This window comes from Hemitrygon akajei, chromosome 13 (assembly GCF_048418815.1).
Source record: "Hemitrygon akajei chromosome 13, sHemAka1.3, whole genome shotgun sequence".
NCBI lineage: Eukaryota > Metazoa > Chordata > Chondrichthyes > Myliobatiformes > Dasyatidae > Hemitrygon > Hemitrygon akajei.
This window is the reverse complement of record NC_133136.1, coordinates 78228336-78249499: the sequence shown is the minus strand read 5'-3', so window position 1 is coordinate 78249499 and position 21164 is coordinate 78228336. Positions and strand designations below refer to the sequence as shown.

Sequence of the window (21164 nt, the reverse complement as noted above, 5' to 3'; positions counted from 1 at the left end):
TGTATGTGGTCGCACCCTGGTACACTGCTTCCAAAGGCGGGCTGATGTACGTGAGGGTAGCTGGCAGACCTCATACCCCGGTGAAATCGGGACATGCCTGTCCTTCCATGTGAAGTCAGCTCCAGTGGACTGAGCAGATGAGAACAAGAGTAAGATCCAATGGCTAAGAAGATGCTTCAAGGAGAGCGAAGGCACAGAAATTGTCATAGTTTCTTGGTGCCAAGGAAGACCTCAGTGTGTGATGGCTACTTGTACTGCTGGATCCAGACTTCTGAGATCGACAGAGTGAAACTGTCCCAGTGCAACAGCTTTTCAACGTAAAAACTCTCCTGCTCAGGTTTCACTGCCATCTTGGGATACAACAGATTGTTGTGTTCTTTTAATTGACTGTAAATTAACAAAATCAGTGCAGACGCTTAATGTAGATAACGGACTGCCTTCATACTGTGCTTTCGACAATTGCATCCTGCAAATATCCATTTTCACTCCTGACTGTTTCTGGCATCTCCAAACCTGAAAGCTTGAAACCACAGTTAAATCAATTCTAAATGGTCTTACTGCTTACTTCTCACCATCTATCAGGGATAAAAATCACTGCTTTGTGAACACAAACACATGCAAGTCATGCTATTTAAATCACTCTAAGCACAGTGTAGTGTCTAATGGTCACACAAGATCACACGACTGATGCTAGTTAGAAACTGGGAACCGTTACAGTTCCCTGTCACAATTAAGCAGCATAGTGACCCAAATAAATGAAGGAAATCCCAATTACTTTCTCAATTAGTTTATGTTCTTTAAGAGTTGCCCCATATAATAGTCTACCCAGATTAACTGATGGACCAATTAACCGAATCCACTGTAATGTGACAATGACTAGATATTATATTTTAGTATGTTGAAGGAAGGATAAATAGTATCTAAGACATCTGGAGTAGCTACTTAAAAATAGTGACAAAGAATCTGTTATGTCTTCCTAAGAAAACAGACAGGATTCCTCCAGCAGCCTGGAGCTCTCTCATGAATGGTGTAACTGTTGTCTGGGTCTCTTGAGTAGGAATTCAAAGCCACCACCTTAGAGCTGAATGTGCTGTCAACTAAGTCACAAGTTTCACCATCCATAATTATGCTGAGTCCATTATGAAGATGAATCTGATCATGGAACATATTTAAATAGATTGTAACTGGGCAGACAGGTTCACAAGTTCACGACGTCCATGATTCTTCACTCCCTACATAAACTCCATTTTCTGAAGTCCCTCTATACCAGGGGTTCCCAACCTAGGGACAATGGACTCCTTGCTTAATGGTATTGGACCATGGCATAAAAAAATTGTGAACCCCTGCTCTGTTCCTGCTATATAATAATTAAAAAAAACACTGTAAGTCACAATCTTGAAAATCTTCAACTGTCCCACTATCCACAAACTTTTGGAGCAGAGTTCTAGATTTGCACAATGCTTTATTTAATAACAGTGTTTTCTAGTGTTGTATCTAAATGTCTTCCGCCTGGAATAGTTTCTGTATCTAATAAAGTGACCAGTGGGTGTATGTTCGTGGTCTTCTTCTGCTATAGTCCATCCTGCCCTGAGTTATTGTGGACAGAAACATGGGCAAATAATAAAGTATGCTTTTGTTAAAAGATCAAGTGATTCAATTTCCATTGTATTAAACTAAAGCAAACAAATAATTTTGTTTGGTATGGTAATAATGGTAAATTTACTTGAATTTACCATTCAAGTAAATCTACTTGATTTTTGGTGCAATATACAATGTACATTATCCATTTAACTGAGCTCCCTTGTTTTTTCCCTGCAGTGTGGAAACAATTAATGATGGTAACTTCCACAATCTGGAGCTGGTGGCAGCTGATCAAATGTTGAGTTTGGTGATTGATGGAGGAAATCCAAAGAGTATCAACAACCTAGCCAGACAATCCACACTTAACGTGGACTCCCCGCTCTATGTTGGAGGTATGGAATGGCTCCAGAACCTTCCTTACATTTTACGCTGATGAGGAAATTCCTTCTGCATGTCTGCTTTGTGTAATTCTTCACAGTTCTGGGCAAAGATCAAAATCCAGATATAATTATAAAGAGAACAGGATATTAGACATTATATTCCATTTTAATAGATGAAAATATATTTCTAAGAAACAGAAGTTGAATGTTATGAATTACAGGGATGTGCTTGCAAACTAAAGTACAACCCTTTGCATACGATACTTATTGAATAACTCTTGGTAATCTTGCAGAAGGCAGATGAAGGATTAACAGATTTACATGTCAGGCTAACCTTTCCAACGCAGTTGCACAAAAATAGTCCTACATTGACTGAGTGATTGTTTCTGCTTAAATGATAATTCCTGAGAGTCCTTCTAGAACGACCTTTGCTGTAGGTTTTAATTCTCTCTGTGTGTGATTTTCCAGCTAAGGCTTTTATCTCATAATGGGCACCACTACCTTAGGTCACAACTAGAATATTATAGTCTATGCACAGTTTGTTGGTAATGGCTTTCTAATGCAAGTTAGAAAATACATGAGGAGTGTAGGTTAAAAGAGGATCAGGAAATGGATGATTTCAGCAATTATTTGCTGAAGGGAATGAATCTTGTAAGTTATTTTGGCTTAAGAGTTTGAATATGTTTTAGCACTGCTATGGAATTTCAGTATTAGCACTAAAGTGCTTTTGCTCCATAAAACCATTCACCAGATTTTGGCTGTTTTTTTAGGTATGCCCATCAGGACCAACTTGGCAGCTTTGCGCCAAGGGCCAGGTCAGAATGGTACCAGCTTCCACGGCTGCATCCGCAACTTGTATATCAACAATGAACTGCAGGACTTCAAGAAAGTTCCAATGCAGACTGGCATTCTGCCAGGCTGTGAACCCTGCCAGAAGAAGATGTGCCAACACGGCACTTGTCACTCCATTGGCCAATCCAGCTTCACTTGTGAATGTGAAGGAGGTTGGACTGGGACTCTTTGTGACCAGCAAACCAATGACCCATGTCAGGGCAATAAGTAAGTGAGAGTGCATTTGTTGTTGATCGTCTCACGTGGGTTAAGTGCATCTTTTTATGTTCATCCATATGGGTGATTTAAATGCTAGTGAAGGGGCTATGTTACCATTTTTGTTGACACAAGATGCTGGAACGTGGAGAAACGCACAAGATGCTGGAGGAACTCAGCAGATCAGGCAGCACTTATGGGAGAAAATGAGCAGTCGATGTTTTGGATCAAGACCCTTCATTTGGACTGCTGACTCCGTTGGAACATCCACAATGCTCGAATGTACATGGGTACCATATTTAGTGAGGTAGTCACACTGCACATAAAGGCTACACTGCCAGGAAGGTACCAAGCAGAGTGGGGGAGGCAATCCATTTAGATATCCCCCTCTCCCAGCAACTCTTTTGGGAACTCTTCAGGCACATGACCTCTCAGGAAGGATGCAGGAAGACTCAGGATCACGGGACGTGGGCCTACCTACTGAAAAGGTAAAGAAGAAGCCAGGGAAATTCCATTGCAAGAGAATATAAAGGTGCCTGTGCAGCCATGAATGTGACTCCCAGATGACTACTCGTCTCCCTGGCTTTAGGGTCAAGGCTGTCCCAGGATGGTGCAGAGCTTTCTTGAGTAGAAGGTGAAAAAATCAGTGATTGAATAACATATTGGCGTCATTAGCTTAGGTGCAAAAGGACCGATGTCTTGCAAGCTTGAATTTTGGGGTTAGCTGATAAGTTACCAAGTACAGAGTCAATGGTAGTAATCTCAGAATTACTTCCAGTACTAGTGCTAGTGCTGATAGAAGAACATAAATGTTTGGCTAAATAAATGGTATAGGAGAGGGAGTGATTTAGATTCAAGGAACAATATATCTGGTTCTGGAAATAGATGGGGCCTGCAGCATCCAGGTAGGCCCAGAACCCATCCTTGTAGAGTTGTTTGCTCACAGTGCTGTTGGGGAGGGTTTAAAAGGGGATAGGAAAAGGATTAAAGCTTAGCTGTTTGACTCAGGAGAGAGAAATAAAGCAGGATAGAGATGGGAGAACATTAGAGAAGGGAAGGAAATCAAGCACACAAGGCAAATAAGAACACAAGACAAAATAAATGTAAGATGAATTAAAAGACTGGCCAACAAATTTGTTTGAAAGTGTTGCTTCCTCAGATTTTTTTTTGTTTATGATAGACCAATTTGTTTATGAAGCTGACCACAAATATAATTTCAGACTACTTATATCACATTGGAACTTAGAGAAGTAAGAAATTGACTTCTATTGAATATAATGCATTTAATTCCATAATAGTGTTGACTCTTTGCAATGGCTCAACTAAGCTGAAGATGTTGATGATTTTTGTTTGTGATCCGTGTCTGTGGCTTCTCGCTTAAATGTCCAACGGTAATCAGCCAGCGTTGATAGATTCCAGTTGCCCTGATGCCATTTCTCCATGAACGCGATATCCTGGTGAAACGTTTCACCATGCTTGTCGCTGACAGTGCCAAGATTTGCAGTGAAGAAGTCTAAATGGGAATGCAAAAACTAAATATTTAGTGACATGTTGCACTTGCGGTTTTGTATGCTTGAAGCATGTTGTAAATCAGCCACACATGGTTTGTGCTCTGTAGTCGTCAAGAATATTTTCAACAACATCCTTGAATGCCTTCCATGCGATTTTCTTCAGTCTCACTGGAAGTTCATTGAACTGCCTATCATTGATGACCTGTTAGATCTGTGGACCAACAACAATGTCGTCCTTAATCTTGGCATCAGTTAATCTCACCTGATAAATTGAAATAACAAACATAGGTGATTCCAAAAAAAAGGTGTGTGTGATAGGGAAATTTCATGGTGATTTTCATGACCAGCAGCCCAAAATCCATAAAATACACCCAAAAGTATTCAGGAACCAAAATCTTTTTTGTCTTGTGAAAAAGAACAAACCCAAAGGCTTTATATCTTAATACACAATATATTTGTAATAAGGTAAATAATTAGAGGTGAACGGATGTGATCCAATAGACATCATAGAGACATGATTGCAAAGGGCTCAAGGATATTTGACTACTAGGAATGACAGGCAGAAAGGAAAAGGTGACATCCATTAATGAGAAATGAATAGCAGACGCCTTGTAGAAAAGGGTGTAAATCGACAAATGCTGTATTGTGTAAAATGAGTAGTGCAATTATTTAGGAGACCTCATGTAGGTTGTGTTGATTAAGTTGGAAAGGGTAGCACTGAAAATGAATCTCCAGAGTTCATTAGGAATTTTTTCCTAAAGAATGGTGTTATAGAGCCAAACCAGGAACAAGCTTTCTTGGATCTGTAATGGGTAATGAAGCACATTTGATAAGTGACCTGAGAGTGAATGATTCCCCTAGGAAGAAATGATAGCATATGAGGGGAAAAATAAACTTGTGTTAGAAATAACTGTGTTTAACCTAAATAAAGGGATTTACAATGGAATGAGGATAGAGCTGGCTGAGGTGGTCTGGGAAAGATGGCCTAGTTGGAGGGTTTAAACGGCATATAGTTTCTGACATTTAACATGATAATGCATAATACTCAACAAAAATATAACCCAGCAGGGAGAGTTGAACCAATCATAGTTAAGCAAAGAAGTTAAGGAAGATATTAAGTTGAAACGGAAAACATAAAAGAAGGCAAAAGTTTGTGTGAGTTTGAAGACTGGTTTAGAATCTAGCAAAGAAAAACATGAAATATAATAGGGAAAAAGTAAATAATGAGAGTGAACTAGGAATGGATAACAAAAGAGTTATACGAACTTCTGTAAGTATATGACAAGAGATACAGATACGGGAAAAAAGGTAGTGGCAAAGGTGTTAATCAGATATTTTCCCTCAACCAAATAGAAAATGATCCCAGACAAAGCCTAGTAATGCTGAATAATGTTGGGGGAAAATTAAATGCCATCATTATTACTGGAAAATTAGGTAAAATAATGTGGCTAAAGGGTGTTAAAACCCTGAGCCCAGCTGGGCCAGAAGTGGCTCCCAACAGGATAGATGCAGGGTTGTAATCTTCCAACAATCCTTCAATTCTGGAGAAGTACCAGAGGACCGGAAAACTGCGAATATGACTCCCTTATTCAATAGGGAAGGGAGGAAAAAATGCAGTTAACCATAGATTTAGTAGCCTAATAAATATTTTTGGAGAACACTAGAAATTATATATTAGGGAAGTAATAGCAAATTTGGAAAATTGTTACTTAATTAAGCAAAACCCTCCTAGCTTCACAAAGGGGAGGTCATTTCTTACATACTTACAGAGCTTTTTGGGGAAGGGAGGACCAAAGTGGATAGGGAGGAACAAGTAGAAATGTGTACTTGGGTTTTCCAGTAAGTGCTTGACAAGATGCCTCAGAAAAGTTACATCACAAGATACGAGACCATGGTGTTTAGGGTATCTTGATAGGATGGAAAGAGGATTGGCTACAAAACAGCAAAAAAAAAAGCCAATAAAGTGCAAACAGGAGGAAATCTGCAGATGCTGGAAATTCAAACAACACACACAAAATGCTGGTGGAACACAGCAGGCCAGGCAGCATCTATAAGGAGAAGCACTGTCGACGTTTCGGGCTGAGACCCTTCGTCAGGACTCAATATAAGTATTTTATTTAAGGTTGAAACTTGTACCAGTGTGGTCAGCACTGGGAGTACAACTAATTACTTGTTAAATATTGATGAGTTGGAAGGAAGAGAATGATTTGTAAACAAATTTGCAACTACATAAAAATAGATGAAGAGCAAAATAGCAAGGTCAATGTAGTTCTTAGTGAAATATTAGTAAGTTTGTTGAGTGGGCAAAAAGTTGGGAAAATTGAGAAATTGTGCAGTTTGAAAGGAAAACCAAACGAACGGTATTATTTAAATAAAGAAGTTGCAGGAATTAGGTTTAGGAGCTCTTATGTGTGAAAAAAGGGATAAAAAGCGGTCAGGTGCTTTACGGCATTTTTCTCAGCAGGCGACAGTCAGTACAAGAGATGGTTCAGTGGTGACAGCGTGAGATTTAAAAAGAGCTGAAGTACTTTTTGGCTTTTTTCTTGGCAGGTGGCAATCAGCACAAGTGGTCATTCTTTGGTGACACGGTGTGAGGTTTAAAAAGAGCTCAGATGCTGTTTGGCTTCTTTCTTGGTGGGCAGCGCCCAGCGCAAGAGGTCATTGGTTGGTGACATAGCACGAGGTTTAAAAGTGCTTAGGTAGACAGAGGGCTTGGAGTGGCTCTATTGGTATGAAATGAAATCAAACCAAATCCTTAGAAAGCGGTGACATAAGATTGGAAGATGGATAATCCTTGTTGGTAAAGTTTAAGAAACTGAGATGGTAAAAACTGAGATGTGAGCTATATACAGCCTCCTAACAGTAGTTAAGATGTAGGCTACAAATTACATTGGGAAATTAGAAAAGGCATGTAAAAAGTGCAATGTTGTGATAATCATGGGAGATTTCAATATCCAGGTAGATTGGGAAAATCAGGTTGGTGGTGAATGCCAAGAGAGGGAATTTGTAGAATGGCTATGAGATGACTTTCTAGAGCAGTTTGAGGCTGAGCCCAATAGGAGAACGTAATTCTGGATTGGTGGTTATATTGGTGGTTAATGACCCAGGTTGGATAAGAAGCTTAAGGTAAAGGAACCCTGAAGAGATAGTGATCATAATAGGATAGAATTCTCACTGCAGTTTGAGAAGAAGTTAAAATCAGATGTGTCAGTATTACAGTGGATAAAGAGAATTACAAATGCATGAGAGGGGAATTGATTGGAATGGGGCACTAGTAGGGATGACAGCAGAACAGTATTGTGTTTCTGGGAGGGAGGATGAAGCAACTGAGCTGACAAGGGAAGTCCAAGGTAATATAAAAGCAAAATAAATGACATATAATATGGCAAAAAAAATTAATCAGAATGCTAGAAATGCAAGAGTATCAGGAGGAAGAAGTGAGTGTCATTGCCATTACTAAGGAGGAGGTGCTTGGAAAGCTGAAAACTCTAAAGATGGATAAGTCACCTGGACCATGGTTCAGGGTTCTAAAAGAGATGGATGAAGAGATTAGTAATGACTAGACAACCGGGTGACCCGTTGGGGCACCCTTTGAGAGAAAGGTAGTGCAATCTGATGTGACCAGAATGAACATTAAATTTCCCTGAATGCTATTGCTATCGCTGTGCTTTGGACAAACTCATTTTATTAAAGAAGAAAGACACGTAGTAAGACAAGTATAGCTCCTCCTCATTTAACAAAGGACACTTTTGATGAGAACATTTCTGGTTGATCTGCCACCCTTCAATCTTAGCAGCCATATCGACCAGGTATTGTTGGAATAGACGTCCTCCTTTGAAAAGGTTATTAAACTCATTCTCATGGTTCATTATTCGATACGCATAATAGCACATTGCCATCAGTTTCTTGTTATTTGTCATTCGGAGATGATGGTGCCAGCCATCGTCTCCAATGAAAAGGAAAGTACGTATTGAAAGCTGTCATATGAGCGATGGGACTCTGAAATTATTTGCAAATCACCACCTCGTTCTTTCAACCCAATGTACTGTGATCTTGCTTCAGGTTCGGAGCCATTCGGTGTAATGACAGCGATTTCATTGGCAATTTGTGCATTAAATCTTCCCTCCAGTCAGGATCAATAACAATGGACTCTTCTGACATGCCTCAAATTTGTTCTTTTGCAAGTCGAAGGGGCGCAATATATGGGTTTTGTTGTTGTAGGATTTCCAATAATTCAAGAATCTCATGTTGAATTCCATCATTCTGTAGTATCCACATTCTCAGTTCTACGCTGTCTTGAAAATCCATGAAGTAAATTTGAAGGAATCAGGCTTGCTGGTTGGGGTCTGGCATTAAAATCTCCAATGTAATGATGGATTTGAATAATCACAGAAGGATTCCATCCATTCCTCGTTGGAAGGACTTCTTTGGCACCAAAGGATGTCATTTGGAAGAGGCAATTTTATTGTCTGATGTTCTTCCTGAACTCGTTTGCAATAGATTATTCATTGCTGTATAGATTGAGGAGTTCATTAGGTAAAGGCTGCAAATTGCCTATCCCGACCTTTCCCTTCATACAGCAGAAATTTGCGGTTTCTCCAGTGAATAGGAAGGCACGGCAGCAAAGGCATACTCTGGTCATCGTACCAACATCAGCAGAAATGTTACGGCGTGCAAGTCGTGTATTTTGCCTTGCTCTTTCTCTGTCGAGGTATTGTCATTGAAAGCGGGCATTGTCGTCTTCAGCAACTCTCGCAATAATTACTCTTTGCCGCATATTCTCGAGTTGATCTTTTCTCCTCCGTCTCTTCCTCTCTCCTCCTGTGCCAGTTGTTGTCATTCTGGAGATGCGCAGCCCTTTCATCCTTCGTCTCTTCATCTCTTCTACCATTTGTTCTTTCTCTTTGATCCTGGAGTTGTGTGGCCCTGGCCTCATCCGATTCTTGTTCTCTCCTCTTTCTGTGCCAGTTGTCATTTTGGAGACATGCATGCCTCTGCTCCTCTGTCTCTGCTTCTCTCATCTTTTTTGTCCCGACTCTTTGGTCCTGGAGTCGTGTGGCCCGGGCCTCATCCGATTCTTGTTCTATCCTTCTCTTTGCCGCTCCCCAATGACGTTTGGCGGCTTCTCTTGACCATAGTGTCTCCCTTCTCTTTCCAAGCGGCATAATTAGGCTGACCATATTTTTTTTACCTTAATGCTGGATAGAAGATACGAAGCAGTAACACCAAAGCCTCCAGGATGCTGATTATTCTTGATGATGTGGTTGGCGCTCTCCTAAATGGACGTGATATAGTCACCGCTGTCCTTTGACTACAGTAAAGGGTTTGATGGGTGTCTCAAAGTACATCATCACAATTAGATTTAATGATCTCTTATTGATGGGTGGCAGTTAGATCTGTCCCAATCGTGCACATGCTGATGGTGATTAGCAGAATGTGACCACTCGAAATAGAGCTGCCCTGCCCTTTTGCTCCAGTTGGCGGCGCTGCTGTGAGCATCGTGAGGCGCTGCTGAGGCTGGCCGTGTGCATGCATCGTGGTGTCACGTCGCGGTTTCCATGAAAGCTGGAATTGGGAGTGGAATGCGGGGCCTGTTGACAAGTGATCAATTTTATACAAATATAACCCTGACCTTTGCATGCATTCTGTAAGTTAGCGTATTTTAAGTCCATTTAGTCAAAAAAATGCATCGATTGGGCTAACTTGAGGGCACAAACTGACAGATAGATAAACAGAATGAGAATTTTAGTAATGTATAGATAAAAGGAGAGAGGCAGAAGCAGGGAAATTATAGGCCAGTTAGCTTGATTTCAGTGGTTGGAAACAAGTTGAAATCTATTAAGGATGAGGTTTTAGGGTACTTTGAGACACATGATAAAATAGACCAAACTCAGCATGGTTTTCTAAAGGGAAAATTTTGCCTGACAAATCTACTGGAATTCTTTGAGGAAATAACAGGCAGGATAGGCAGTCGGTGGATGGTGTTTATTTGGATATTCAAAAGGCCTTTGACAAGGTGCTGTACATGAGGCTGCTTAACAAAATAAGCACCCATGGTATTACAGGAAAATCCTCACATGGATAGAAGATTGGCTGTGTTGCTGGAGGGAAAGCGTGGGAATAAAGGGGGCCTTTTCTGATTGGCTGCCGGTGGCTAGTGGTATGCCTCAAGGGGCGGTGTTGGGGCCACTACTTTTGACATTATATGTCAGTGATTTTGACATATGGGAAGAAGTGAACAGTCCTGATGAAGGGTCTCGGCCCAAAACGTCAACTGTTTACCCTTTTCCATTTGCCTGGCCTGCTGAGTTCCTCCTGAATTTTGTGTGTGTTGCTTTGGATTTCCAGCATCTGCAGATTTTTTCATGTTGATGAAGCAATTGGTGTCTTTGTGGCCTAGTTTGCAGAGAATATGATGACAGCTGAAAGGGAAAGTAATGTTGAGGAAGCAAGGTGTCTGCAGAAGGACTTAGATTGGGGAAAGGAACAAGGAAGTGGTAGATGGAATATAATATAGAGAAATGCATGATTATGCACTTTGGTAGAGGAATAAATTTTGTAAATGGGGAGAAAATTCAATAATCAAAGGTGCAGAGGGACTTCAGAGTCCTCGTGCAGGATTCCATAAAGGTTAACTTGTAGGTTGAGTCTGTGGTAAGGAAGGCAAATGTTAACATTCATTTTGAGAAGACTAGAATATAAAAGTTAAGGATGTAATGCTGAAGCTTTATAAGGCTTTGGTCAGAGTGCACTTGTGGGCAGCTTTGGGCCCTTATCTGAAAAAAGATGTGCTGGCATTGGAGAGAGTCAAGAGGAGGTTCTTGAGAATGAGGAGTGTTTGATGACTCTGGGCCTATGCTCACTAGAGTTTAGAATATGTGACGATCTCACTGAAAGGTATCAAAATACTGAATGGACTGGATTGAGTAGGTGTAGTGAGGATGCTTCCTGTAGCGGGAGAGTCTAGGACCAGAGGGCACAGGCATAGACTTGAGAGACATGCACTTAGAGGAAAAATGAGGAAAAATTTCTTTCGCGAGAGGGTGGCAAATTTTTGGAATTTTTTTGCCAGAGATGGTATGCAGGCCAAGTCATAGGGTTGAGAGACTTAATGTAGACTTATTGAGACACAAATGGTGCTGATTCTGGAGCCCAATGGTGGGGTCCAACTTCACTTGGATCAAGCTTCCAATTCGACAACTTGGTATGGGATCAGACATTCCAGTCATATCAGTGGTGATTCTCAATTAGCAGATTAGTAAGCCAAAACAAGGTTTACATTTGATTATTTTTGCTTAATGTCTCTCATCATGCCTATGGATGTTAATGTAGTTTTAATAATGTTTTCTAATATTTTAGTTATTGCATTAGTTGAATTTGTTCATGTCAATGTTAAAATGTCTGAGACATACAAGAAGTATTCAGATTAATTATAAACTTTGTTTGAAGACAAAGCTCTGCCTCTGGTTTTGCAATTTTTCTAAAGCCTGTCAGGTCCTTGTCAGGGTTTCTCTTGGTGAAATCTCCCCACCCAACTTAAGGGTGCACCAAGCAAGTGTGTTTGGCTCACCTCATTGGGACCTCTTCTCAAAGAGGCAGCTTGGATTTTGAGAGGAGCTTGCTGATGAGGGACCGATACAGGAAGATCCAGTCAATGACACTTCAATTCAGTCATTCCTTTGGAACACCAAATACATTAAATAATTTATGTTAGTATTTTGCATTTTTCTTCTACACTGCAGCTGAACTAATTTAAGAGGGTATGTTTGTGCAACTAAGTTATTCACAGGGATATTAACAATAGGCTTATTTTTGTGGGATAAGTAGGAATGAACCCTAGCAACTCTTTATCAATGAATTGCGAGCAGGTAATATATTATGGGATTCCTGATTGAAACTGATAATATTTCATGAGCTCCCATCCTACCCATCTGAAATCATCCTCCTGAGTTACAGTTCATGGCACCCCTTGTAGTTCAGCTAGTACAGTTACATCAGTAAAAATCAAGATATGCACAGCAAAGAACTTCTGAGTTTTTTGGAAAATTCCTCCCATGAAGGTTTAACTTCCTCGTTTGGCTCCCAGTGTTTGTGCATCGGGATTCATTTGGTGCTGCTATGGCAGGATATGCTGAGACTGCTTACTTAATCATGTCAAGCTGCAGCACCTAGTGAAATGGATAACATGAAGTTTGTTTTCTTGATCAAGTCTACAACTGTCAGTTGGTTGAGTCATGTCTAAACCAATAATGGGATAGGCAACATTTTCATCTGCACTTAACATTACTCACCAATCTTTTGACCAGTGTTATATTGCAATGTGGCAAACATCGAAAAGGGGGGAATAAAACTGTAGGAAGATTGCACTTGAACACAGTTGTTGATTATTCAATGTTATGATCTGTTTTCAGGTGCGTGCATGGTATTTGTGTGCCAATCAATGCCTTCTCGTACAGCTGTAAATGCCAGCTGGGTTTCAGGAATGTGCTGTGTGATGAGGAAGAGGAGCTGTTTAATCCTTGTCAGAACATCAGGTGTAAACATGGAACATGCAGGCTTTTGGCTCTGAGTCGGCCTTACTGTGAATGTAACAGTGGTTACACTGGAGAGAACTGTGATAAAGGTATGGACGGTTCAACAGAAATATATTTTTAATTCTAGAGTTTAAAGACACCCATTCTTTCTGAGATATTGTAACATCAAGTTGCAGATGGTTTTAAACAACCATGTCATTTGCTTTATTGTATCCAATGAATCCAAGCTTCTGAAAACAATTGGGGAGAACGATTTTACCTCTTTCATGCTCAATTCCATTCCTTCAACCAAAGGAAAAGCTGGCAACGTATGTCATAAAATATAAAGCAACTGGAGTGCTATTTTGTAACTAGTATTGACTAACTTGTGGCATTCATATTCATCGTTCAGTCATTACATACCACACCTCACAAATTTGTTGTTGGTTTTAGAAGCAGTTGCTTATTGCTTTAAGAATTTGAACAACATGTTTTGTTCCCTGTTTTCAGTAAATTGACGATCGTCTGGTATTTCATGTAGCTGAATTATGCTGGATGCTGAGGATGACTCTTTGTATTGCTCTATGTCTCAATTTAATTCACGTTTTATGTTAATAAGGTTTCATTAATTTGAAAGCACTTCATTTAAGTAGGGTTCAGTTTTTCAGCTTTATCCTCACTGCTGTTTATCTCACTTTAACATTTCTATATCTTCTTGGACTGAGCAGCCAAATCCAATGATTCTGAACTAAACCCTAGTACAAACTCTACCTCTGACCTCTCAACTTCAACTGACCAATCACAGCACCTCTTGCAGGTGAGATGAATGGGAAAAAGGGGTGATTGTTTCTTCTCTCTCTCTTTCTGCTAGTTACCCTTTCTAAAAACTTGTTTGAATTCAATAAAATTTATTCCTCTTCTAGTTCTGACTTACACCTTTCCCCACTCTTTTTGCTTGTAAAATGTGATTTTCATCTTTTATTGGTATAAGTGTAAAGTATGCAGCAATTGTAATGAAATTTATTCCCATGTTTTATTAGTTCATGATTCCATACCAAATGACTGGAAGCATAAAATCTATATAAAACATACTGAATAATGTTACTAGAAGCATTCATTTTTAATCTATGAGAATCAATGAAAAAACTGTAGTACAAAAGGAGTTTATGCTTTCATTCGTAATTGTACGAGATACTATATTGTTAATACTTCAAAAAACTGCACTTTCAGTTTCTTAAAATAAAGAGTATTTGCCATCTTTATGGCCAACAAAAGATAATAACCAAGTATTCATTCTCCAAGAGAACATTACAATGCAGTTTGATTCATTTAAATGTAGCAATGTTTGAAGGTTCCCCTTGCTCGTGGAACAAACGTTATAAACTCATGTTCATTTAATATTCTATTTCTATAAATAGTTTTGATTTTTTTTGTATTTTTAAAATTACTTAGATACATGAGGTATTTTAATGCCCTCATGACATAACCTTATAACTTAAAATCATGAATTAGATTCAATAATATCTTGTTTAAAAAGTCAAGGAGTCTGGGTAAACAAAGGAAAATGTGGGACTTGATTCTCAATTTCCATAATATGGGTAGAAGTTTGGTATGCTCATTAAACGTTCTGGTCATTTATAAGTCTTGTACTTAGACAGAAAGCACACCTATGATAAATTTAATAAAGGGGTGTTTTTTTGATCTTAGACGGTAGACAATTTTGGAAAAGTCATCTTTAGCAGCGTCTGTCCTTGCATGTACTGATAATGTGTTTATTGAACAGTTGGAGGTAACAATATGGGATTTAGATGTGGGATGGTAGTGAAGGCTATTGCCTGAACCATTTGGTTAAGATAACAGCCTAAACTGTTATAATATTTTGGTACTGAATCATCAATTATTTTTAATTCAGTTTCAGAGTTTCCCTTCATAGAATTTCAACTTAGAATCTCTGGGTTGCTAGTTTAGTGGTAAATTATAATTCTTTATATATGATGACTATAGGAATTCATGTTAATTTCCAGTGGCAATGGCTAAATGCTGAAGCGCTGGTTCCATTGCTGCAGTTCCTGAAATACTGACCCAGATTTTGTTTTCAGTGGTGAAACACTGCTGATCTGTAACAAAACTGTCAACAATCCCTATGGTTGTGGACTTCCTCTTTTTCCCAATGCCAGTTCCACGAATACACTGGCATCCAGCAACAGTGATTTCATCAAGCAGGCTAAGGAACTGACCACATTCAATAATTCTCAATAGCAGTAAAAAGATCAAGCGACAGGATTTCCAAATCACATTCTAAGCAGGGTGCATAATATAGACTGGGATATACATATGAGATGAAGATAGAAATTTTTAAAAACATGTTTTAGGATAAAACAATAAAAATATTCAGTTGAAAGCATGGAATTGTTACCTATTTATAAAAGAATGGCAAATTATAAACATAAAATCTGTGTTTTGGAGCCACTGAGAGTGTTAAAGCGTAATCACAGTTTTGTTAATTGGAATATTGTAACAAACACTCTAGAGGTCAGGTAGCATCTGTGGAGAGAAAAAGGAGCTACATTTGACTTAGTATGCGATTTAAAAAGAAAAATATTCATCCAACTATAAAATTTAAGTACCTTTTAAACTCTGATAAAACTTTGTAAATATCTGAAGTATAGTCATTTCAAAAGATTTATGCTGAAGACAGTTAGGAAAACTGGATCTGCAAGACTATCAAGTAAGATTGAAACTTAATTTTAGCCCACATTCCCAATAACTCTGAATCTGTTCTTTGCCCAAGATTCCGCCACACATCTAAACCTTGGGAGCATTATACAGTGATCAATTGACCTACCAACAAACACAGAATTGGAATCCTACATGACATGAAATTAGTTGTTTCGCAGCGGCAGTACAGTGGGATTCTTGGGGTGTGGGAGGAAGCAGATCATGCCAGTTTTGTACGTCAGAGGTCAGGATTGAATTTGGAGTGTAGGATCTGTGAGGGAGTGGCTCTACAAGAGGTGCCCCAACTTTTTTTCACTGTCCCCCATCCCACCGGCCCTGCCCAACTGGTGTTGACAGCAGCTTCTGCTGTCTCTTCTTTAACTGCATTTGTAGCAACGCCAGATATTGTGGTTAATTTTTTACATGATGATTCTCGAGCAATAACAATGACAAGCTAGTCAAGAGAGATTTCACTTTACCTTCTGTTTTCCTTCTGAACTTGCAACATTGAAATCATTTAGCTACAAGCTAATGAGGCTTGACAGTATAAGTCTACTTATAGTTGAAGAATGTAAACATACCACTAAAGTGTTGTAATTACTCTAAGTCAGTCAAAAATGATAGATCTTTTGCCCTCATTTCCAGAAATCTCCTGTCGAGGAGAACGCATCCGAGATTACTACCAGAAACAGCAAGGCTATGCCGCATGCCAGACAACCAAAAAGGTATCGCGGTTAGAGTGCAGAGGTGGATGTGACAACGGACAGTGCTGTGGGCCTCTGAGAAGCAAACGGCGGAAATACAGTTTTGAATGCACTGACGGCTCTTCGTTTGTGGAGGAGGTGGAGAAGATTGTGAAATGCGGCTGCTCACGCTGTTCTTTGTAAAAGCTTCAAACGCTCGCCCCTTTTCAAAACAATGTGCGCCTGGTGACTGTGTGGGACGTATGTTGCTTTCGTGCTGGAGATATTTGAATTATATTGTAAAATACAGAACAGACTTATTTTTATTATCAGAAAATGACTATTTTCTTCATTTACAAATACATTTCAAGTCCTTTTGACTGAAAGTTGTTGCAAAACACATAGAAGTACCTGTCAGAAGCCAAACTGTTTTGACTTTTCCTGACTCAGTGTGAGGAAACTCTATAATTTGACATCTAGCGGACAAAAAAAAATCTAAAGGAAGACTGTGCCACTGAAGAAGATGTCCGTCCATCTTTGAAACAGGGACGTGGATTTAACTGTGCTGAAAGGAAATGAAACCAAGAATGTGCATCGATGAAGAAGACCTGGAGCTTCTGCTGTCATTTTATATCTTGATTACGTGAACAGCAATTTTTCTTTTTCCCGGTATAATGTGTATGTTAGCATAATCGAGCTTACAAAGTGTTTTAGCAAGCCTTGTTTCCAGTATTAATTCTTTGTAATATAACTATAAATGGGGGACTATACAACAGATAGAGAATTGATGTATGGATTACTTAGTTGGATAAAGTTTTGTGGTTTTCTTTTGAAATGAGTTTATGCAGTATTCAAAATATCATTAAGAAGTATTTATTGTATCAAGAAAAACTTGTACCTAACTTTGCTAGAACTTCTCTTTCACTCCATTTTTGAATCTTTAATATATATTAATTTATATTTCATTCTCATATTTTTGTATGTTAAAAACGTTAAAAAAATGATTGCAGTTTTTTTTATTTTTATTTTGGGGGGGATAGAGTAACTAACATTCTAGCATGTCCTCTCGGGTGAATTGTGTTGTTAACTTTTTGATCAGTTGTGTCTCCTGTACTTTTGACCAATGACATTGCTTTGGTTTACAAAGCGTGGGAAATAACCTCAGCCTAACGGTGTCAGATGTAACAATCCAGTGTATATTTTGTGAAATTCTGCTGAATTTGTACGTTTACCGGTGAAATAATGATCTCCTTGACAAACTTCACTTTTGTTATAGAAGTGATTTATTTCTGAATGGCCTAATCGTTCTCCTTCCTGATCCTATCCCAAGCTTCTCATTTGCTGAAATTTGACAAAGATAAATTAAAGCACGTACTACTTCTCCGGGCAAATGGATGTGTTGTTACATATCAGGATATTATTGGAAGTTCCTTAGCTACCTGACAGTAAAATTCGAAGTGTCTTCTTTCCTTGTCTATTTGTCAGTCCTCAGTTCCACAGCAACTTATCATTATTAAACTTGAGATTCAGAGTTCATAAATTTAAGTAGTTGGCTGGACTCTTAACAAATTAAAGTCTCAGAGCGCCTGTGTAAATAAACCTTCAATTCCTTTGATTTCTGGAGGATCTGTTTAGAAATACAAGTTCTCCGTGTGGATTAAATCGGGTATTAACTTCAATCTGATGTACCCTCTTGCTTATTGGATGATGTGGTAAACAGGTAACACCTTTTTAATTGGGTGAAAGAGAAGATACTTAGCTGCTGCAGATTAGATTCCTTGTTTAATACTCAAACAAAATTTTAGGAAGAATTCAACCTAATTTACCCACTTTTTTTGGTTTTAAATCAGCCTGGAATATAAAATTCAGGACACAGTTTCCTTCACCTGACCTTTTCTGGAAATGACTCAAACAACAATATGGTTTAGGAACCTGGCTGTCTATCTAAATATCGGTCTTTTTAAGATCATTAAATTCAGGAGTCTGCCCTAAATTTAAGATCCTTTTTCCCAAACTGAACAGTCCACTTGCAAGATTTGCTGACTCTTATATCTATATTGTGTTTCTTGTCATTAACAGGTACAAAGCAAGCTAGATCAAAATTTTACAAGGTGATCCTTGGCTCCATTCATGATTAATGTTTGGACGATCCTTCTTGGCTGCTACTGTGTTTCTAGTGCTTATATTGAACATGTGGGTTGCTGCAGCTGGTGGCAGAAGTTTTATAAAAAAAGATATTGACATGGACATTGTTAGAGTGGTCAGGCTTTGGCTCAACAGGCTTGGGCAAGAACAGGCGGAGGTTTGAAGTAAGCTTTAAGTAAGTTTTTTTCCCCCTATCTCTTTCTTTCTCTATATCTACATAGCTAATGCCATGAGAATGGGTCCAGGGTTAATGGTATGCTCTTTGTGTGAGATGTGGGAACTCTGAGAAACCTCGAGTCTCTGATAACTACATCAGCATGAAGTGCATTGAGCTGCATCTCCTTAGAAGCCATGTCAAGGAACTGGAGCTGCAGCTGGATAACCTTCAGCTCACATGGGAAAATGAGGAGATAGTTAGGGAGGTAGTCACCCCTAAGTTGCAGGAGGCATGTAGCTAGCTGGATGACTGTCAGGAAAGGGAAATTGTGTAGGCAGCTTGTGCAGAGGGTCCCTGTGGCCATTCTCCTAAATAATAAGTACACCACTTTGGATACTGCACGGAGGGGAATGGCCCACCAGGGGGAAGCTGCAGTGACCAGGTCTATTGCACTGATTCTGGCTCTGTGGCTCAGAAGGGAAGGAGGGAGAAGTGGAGTGTGATTCTATAGTCAGGGGAGCAAAAACAAGCGGATGGTTTGTTGCCTCCCAAATGTCAGTGTCAAATATGTCTCAGATCAGGTCCACAAGATTCTAAAAGGGGAGGGCAAGGAGCCAGAGGTCTTATTGGTATCACTGACACAGTTAGGAAAAGGGAGGAGGTCCTGAAGCGAGAATATCGTGATTTAGGCAGAATGCTGAAAAGCAGGACCTCCAGGGTAGCAATCTCTGATTTGCTGCCTGTACCACACACCAGTGAGGGTAAGAACATGATGAATGTGGGGCTGAGGAAATGGTGCAGGGGCATGGTTTTAGATTTCTGGATCTTTAGGATCTCTTCTTGGGAAGATACAACCTGTACAAAAAAGACAATTTACATCTGAACCCAAGGGGGACCAACCAAGATCCTTGTTGACAGGTTTGCTAGAGCATTTGAGGAGGGTTTAAACTAATATGGAAGGGGAGTGGAAACTGGAGTGATAGGCCTAAGGATGGGGCAGTTGATATACAGTGTGTATGTAGTGAGACTGTGAGGAGGAACAGGCAGATGATAGGGCAAAATTGCAGTCAGATGAGTTGAAGGGGGCAAAATTGAAAAAAAAGTTATGAATACAGGCCTAAAAGTGTTATATTTAAATCCACGCAGTAAATGGAATAAGGTTAGATCATCTTGTAGCACAGTTAGAGATCAGCAGGTATGACATTGTGGGCATCACTCAGTCATTGCTGAAGAAAGTTCATTGTGAGCTTAACATCAAAGGAGACAAGTTGTATTGAAAGGACAGACAGAGGGGATGAGGTGGCTCTGTTGGTAAAAAATGAAATGAAATCCTTAGAAAAAGATGACATAGCATGAGAAGATGTACAATGCTTGTGGGTAGAGTTCAGAAACTGCAAGGGTTAGAGGACCCTGATGGGAGTTATATACAGGCCTCTGAACAGTAGCCAGGACGTGGGGTGCGAATTACAATGGGAGCTAGAAAAGGCAATGCTATTATGATAGTCATGGTGGATTTCCATATGCTGGTAGATTGGAAAAATTGGTTTGGTGTTGGACCTCAAGAGAGGGAATTTGTAGAATGCCAATGAGATGGCTTTTTAGAGCTGCTTACGCTTGAGCCTACTAGGGGAAAAACAATTCTGGTTGTGTAATGAACTAGATTTGATTAGGGAGCTTAAGGTAAAGGAATCCTGAGGAAGCAGTAAACATAATAGAATTCACCCTGCAATTTGAGAGGGAGAAGGTAAAGTCAGATGAATCATTATTACAATGGAGTAAGGGGAATTATAGTGGCATGAGAGAGGAGTTGGCCAAAGTTGATTGGAAGCGGACTCTTGCTGTGATGACAACAGAATGGCAATGACTGTAGTTTCCAGGAACAATCTGAAAGGCACAGGATAGATACATCCCAAAGATGAAGAAGTATTCTCAAGGGATGATGGCGCAAACGTGGCTGATGAGGGAAGTCAAAGAAAGCATCAAAGAGAAAGGGAGGGCATATAATTGAGCAAAACTTAGTGGAAAGTTAGAGGATTGGGAAACTTCTAAAATCCAACAGAGCAACTAAAAAGCCATAAGGAGAGAAAAGATGGAATATGAAGGTAAGCTAGCCATTAATATAAAAGAGGATACCAGAAGTTTTATCAGATATATATAATGTAAAAGAAAGGTGAGGGTGGAAATTGGACCGCTGGAAAATGATATTGGAGAGCTAGTAGTGGGGGACAAAAAAATGGAACATGAACCTAATAAGTAATTTGCATCAGTCTTCTCTGTGGACAGTAGCAGTATGCCAGAAATTTGAAAATGTCAGAGGGCAGAAGTGAGTGTAGTTGCTGTTACTAAGGAGAAGATGCTAGGGAAACTGAAAGGTCCAAACGTCGAATAATCACCTGAACGAGATGGATTATACCTCAAAGTTCTGAAAA

General features: G+C 39.4%; 1 protein-coding gene across 7 annotated transcripts in view; it reads left to right on the top strand.

Moving 5' to 3' along the window:
• The window catches only part of slit2 (slit homolog 2 (Drosophila)), a 421836-nt gene extending 404139 nt beyond the window's left edge, over positions 1-17697 (top strand). For 6 of the 7 annotated variants that reach the window (XM_073064928.1, XM_073064925.1, XM_073064926.1 and 3 more), the window contains 4 exons: positions 1819-1973; positions 2732-3020; positions 12931-13142; positions 16396-17697. In XM_073064928.1, coding sequence (XP_072921029.1) covers positions 1819-1973; positions 2732-3020; positions 12931-13142; positions 16396-16637 — 898 coding nt within the window. In that variant the 3' untranslated portion in view covers positions 16638-17697. Of the gene's footprint in view, positions 1-1818; positions 1974-2731; positions 3021-12930; positions 13143-13760; positions 13850-16395 lie in introns of all 7 variants that reach the window. The other variant, XM_073064927.1, reaches the window with a different exon arrangement.
• The last annotated feature ends 3467 nt before the right edge of the window (positions 17698-21164 follow it).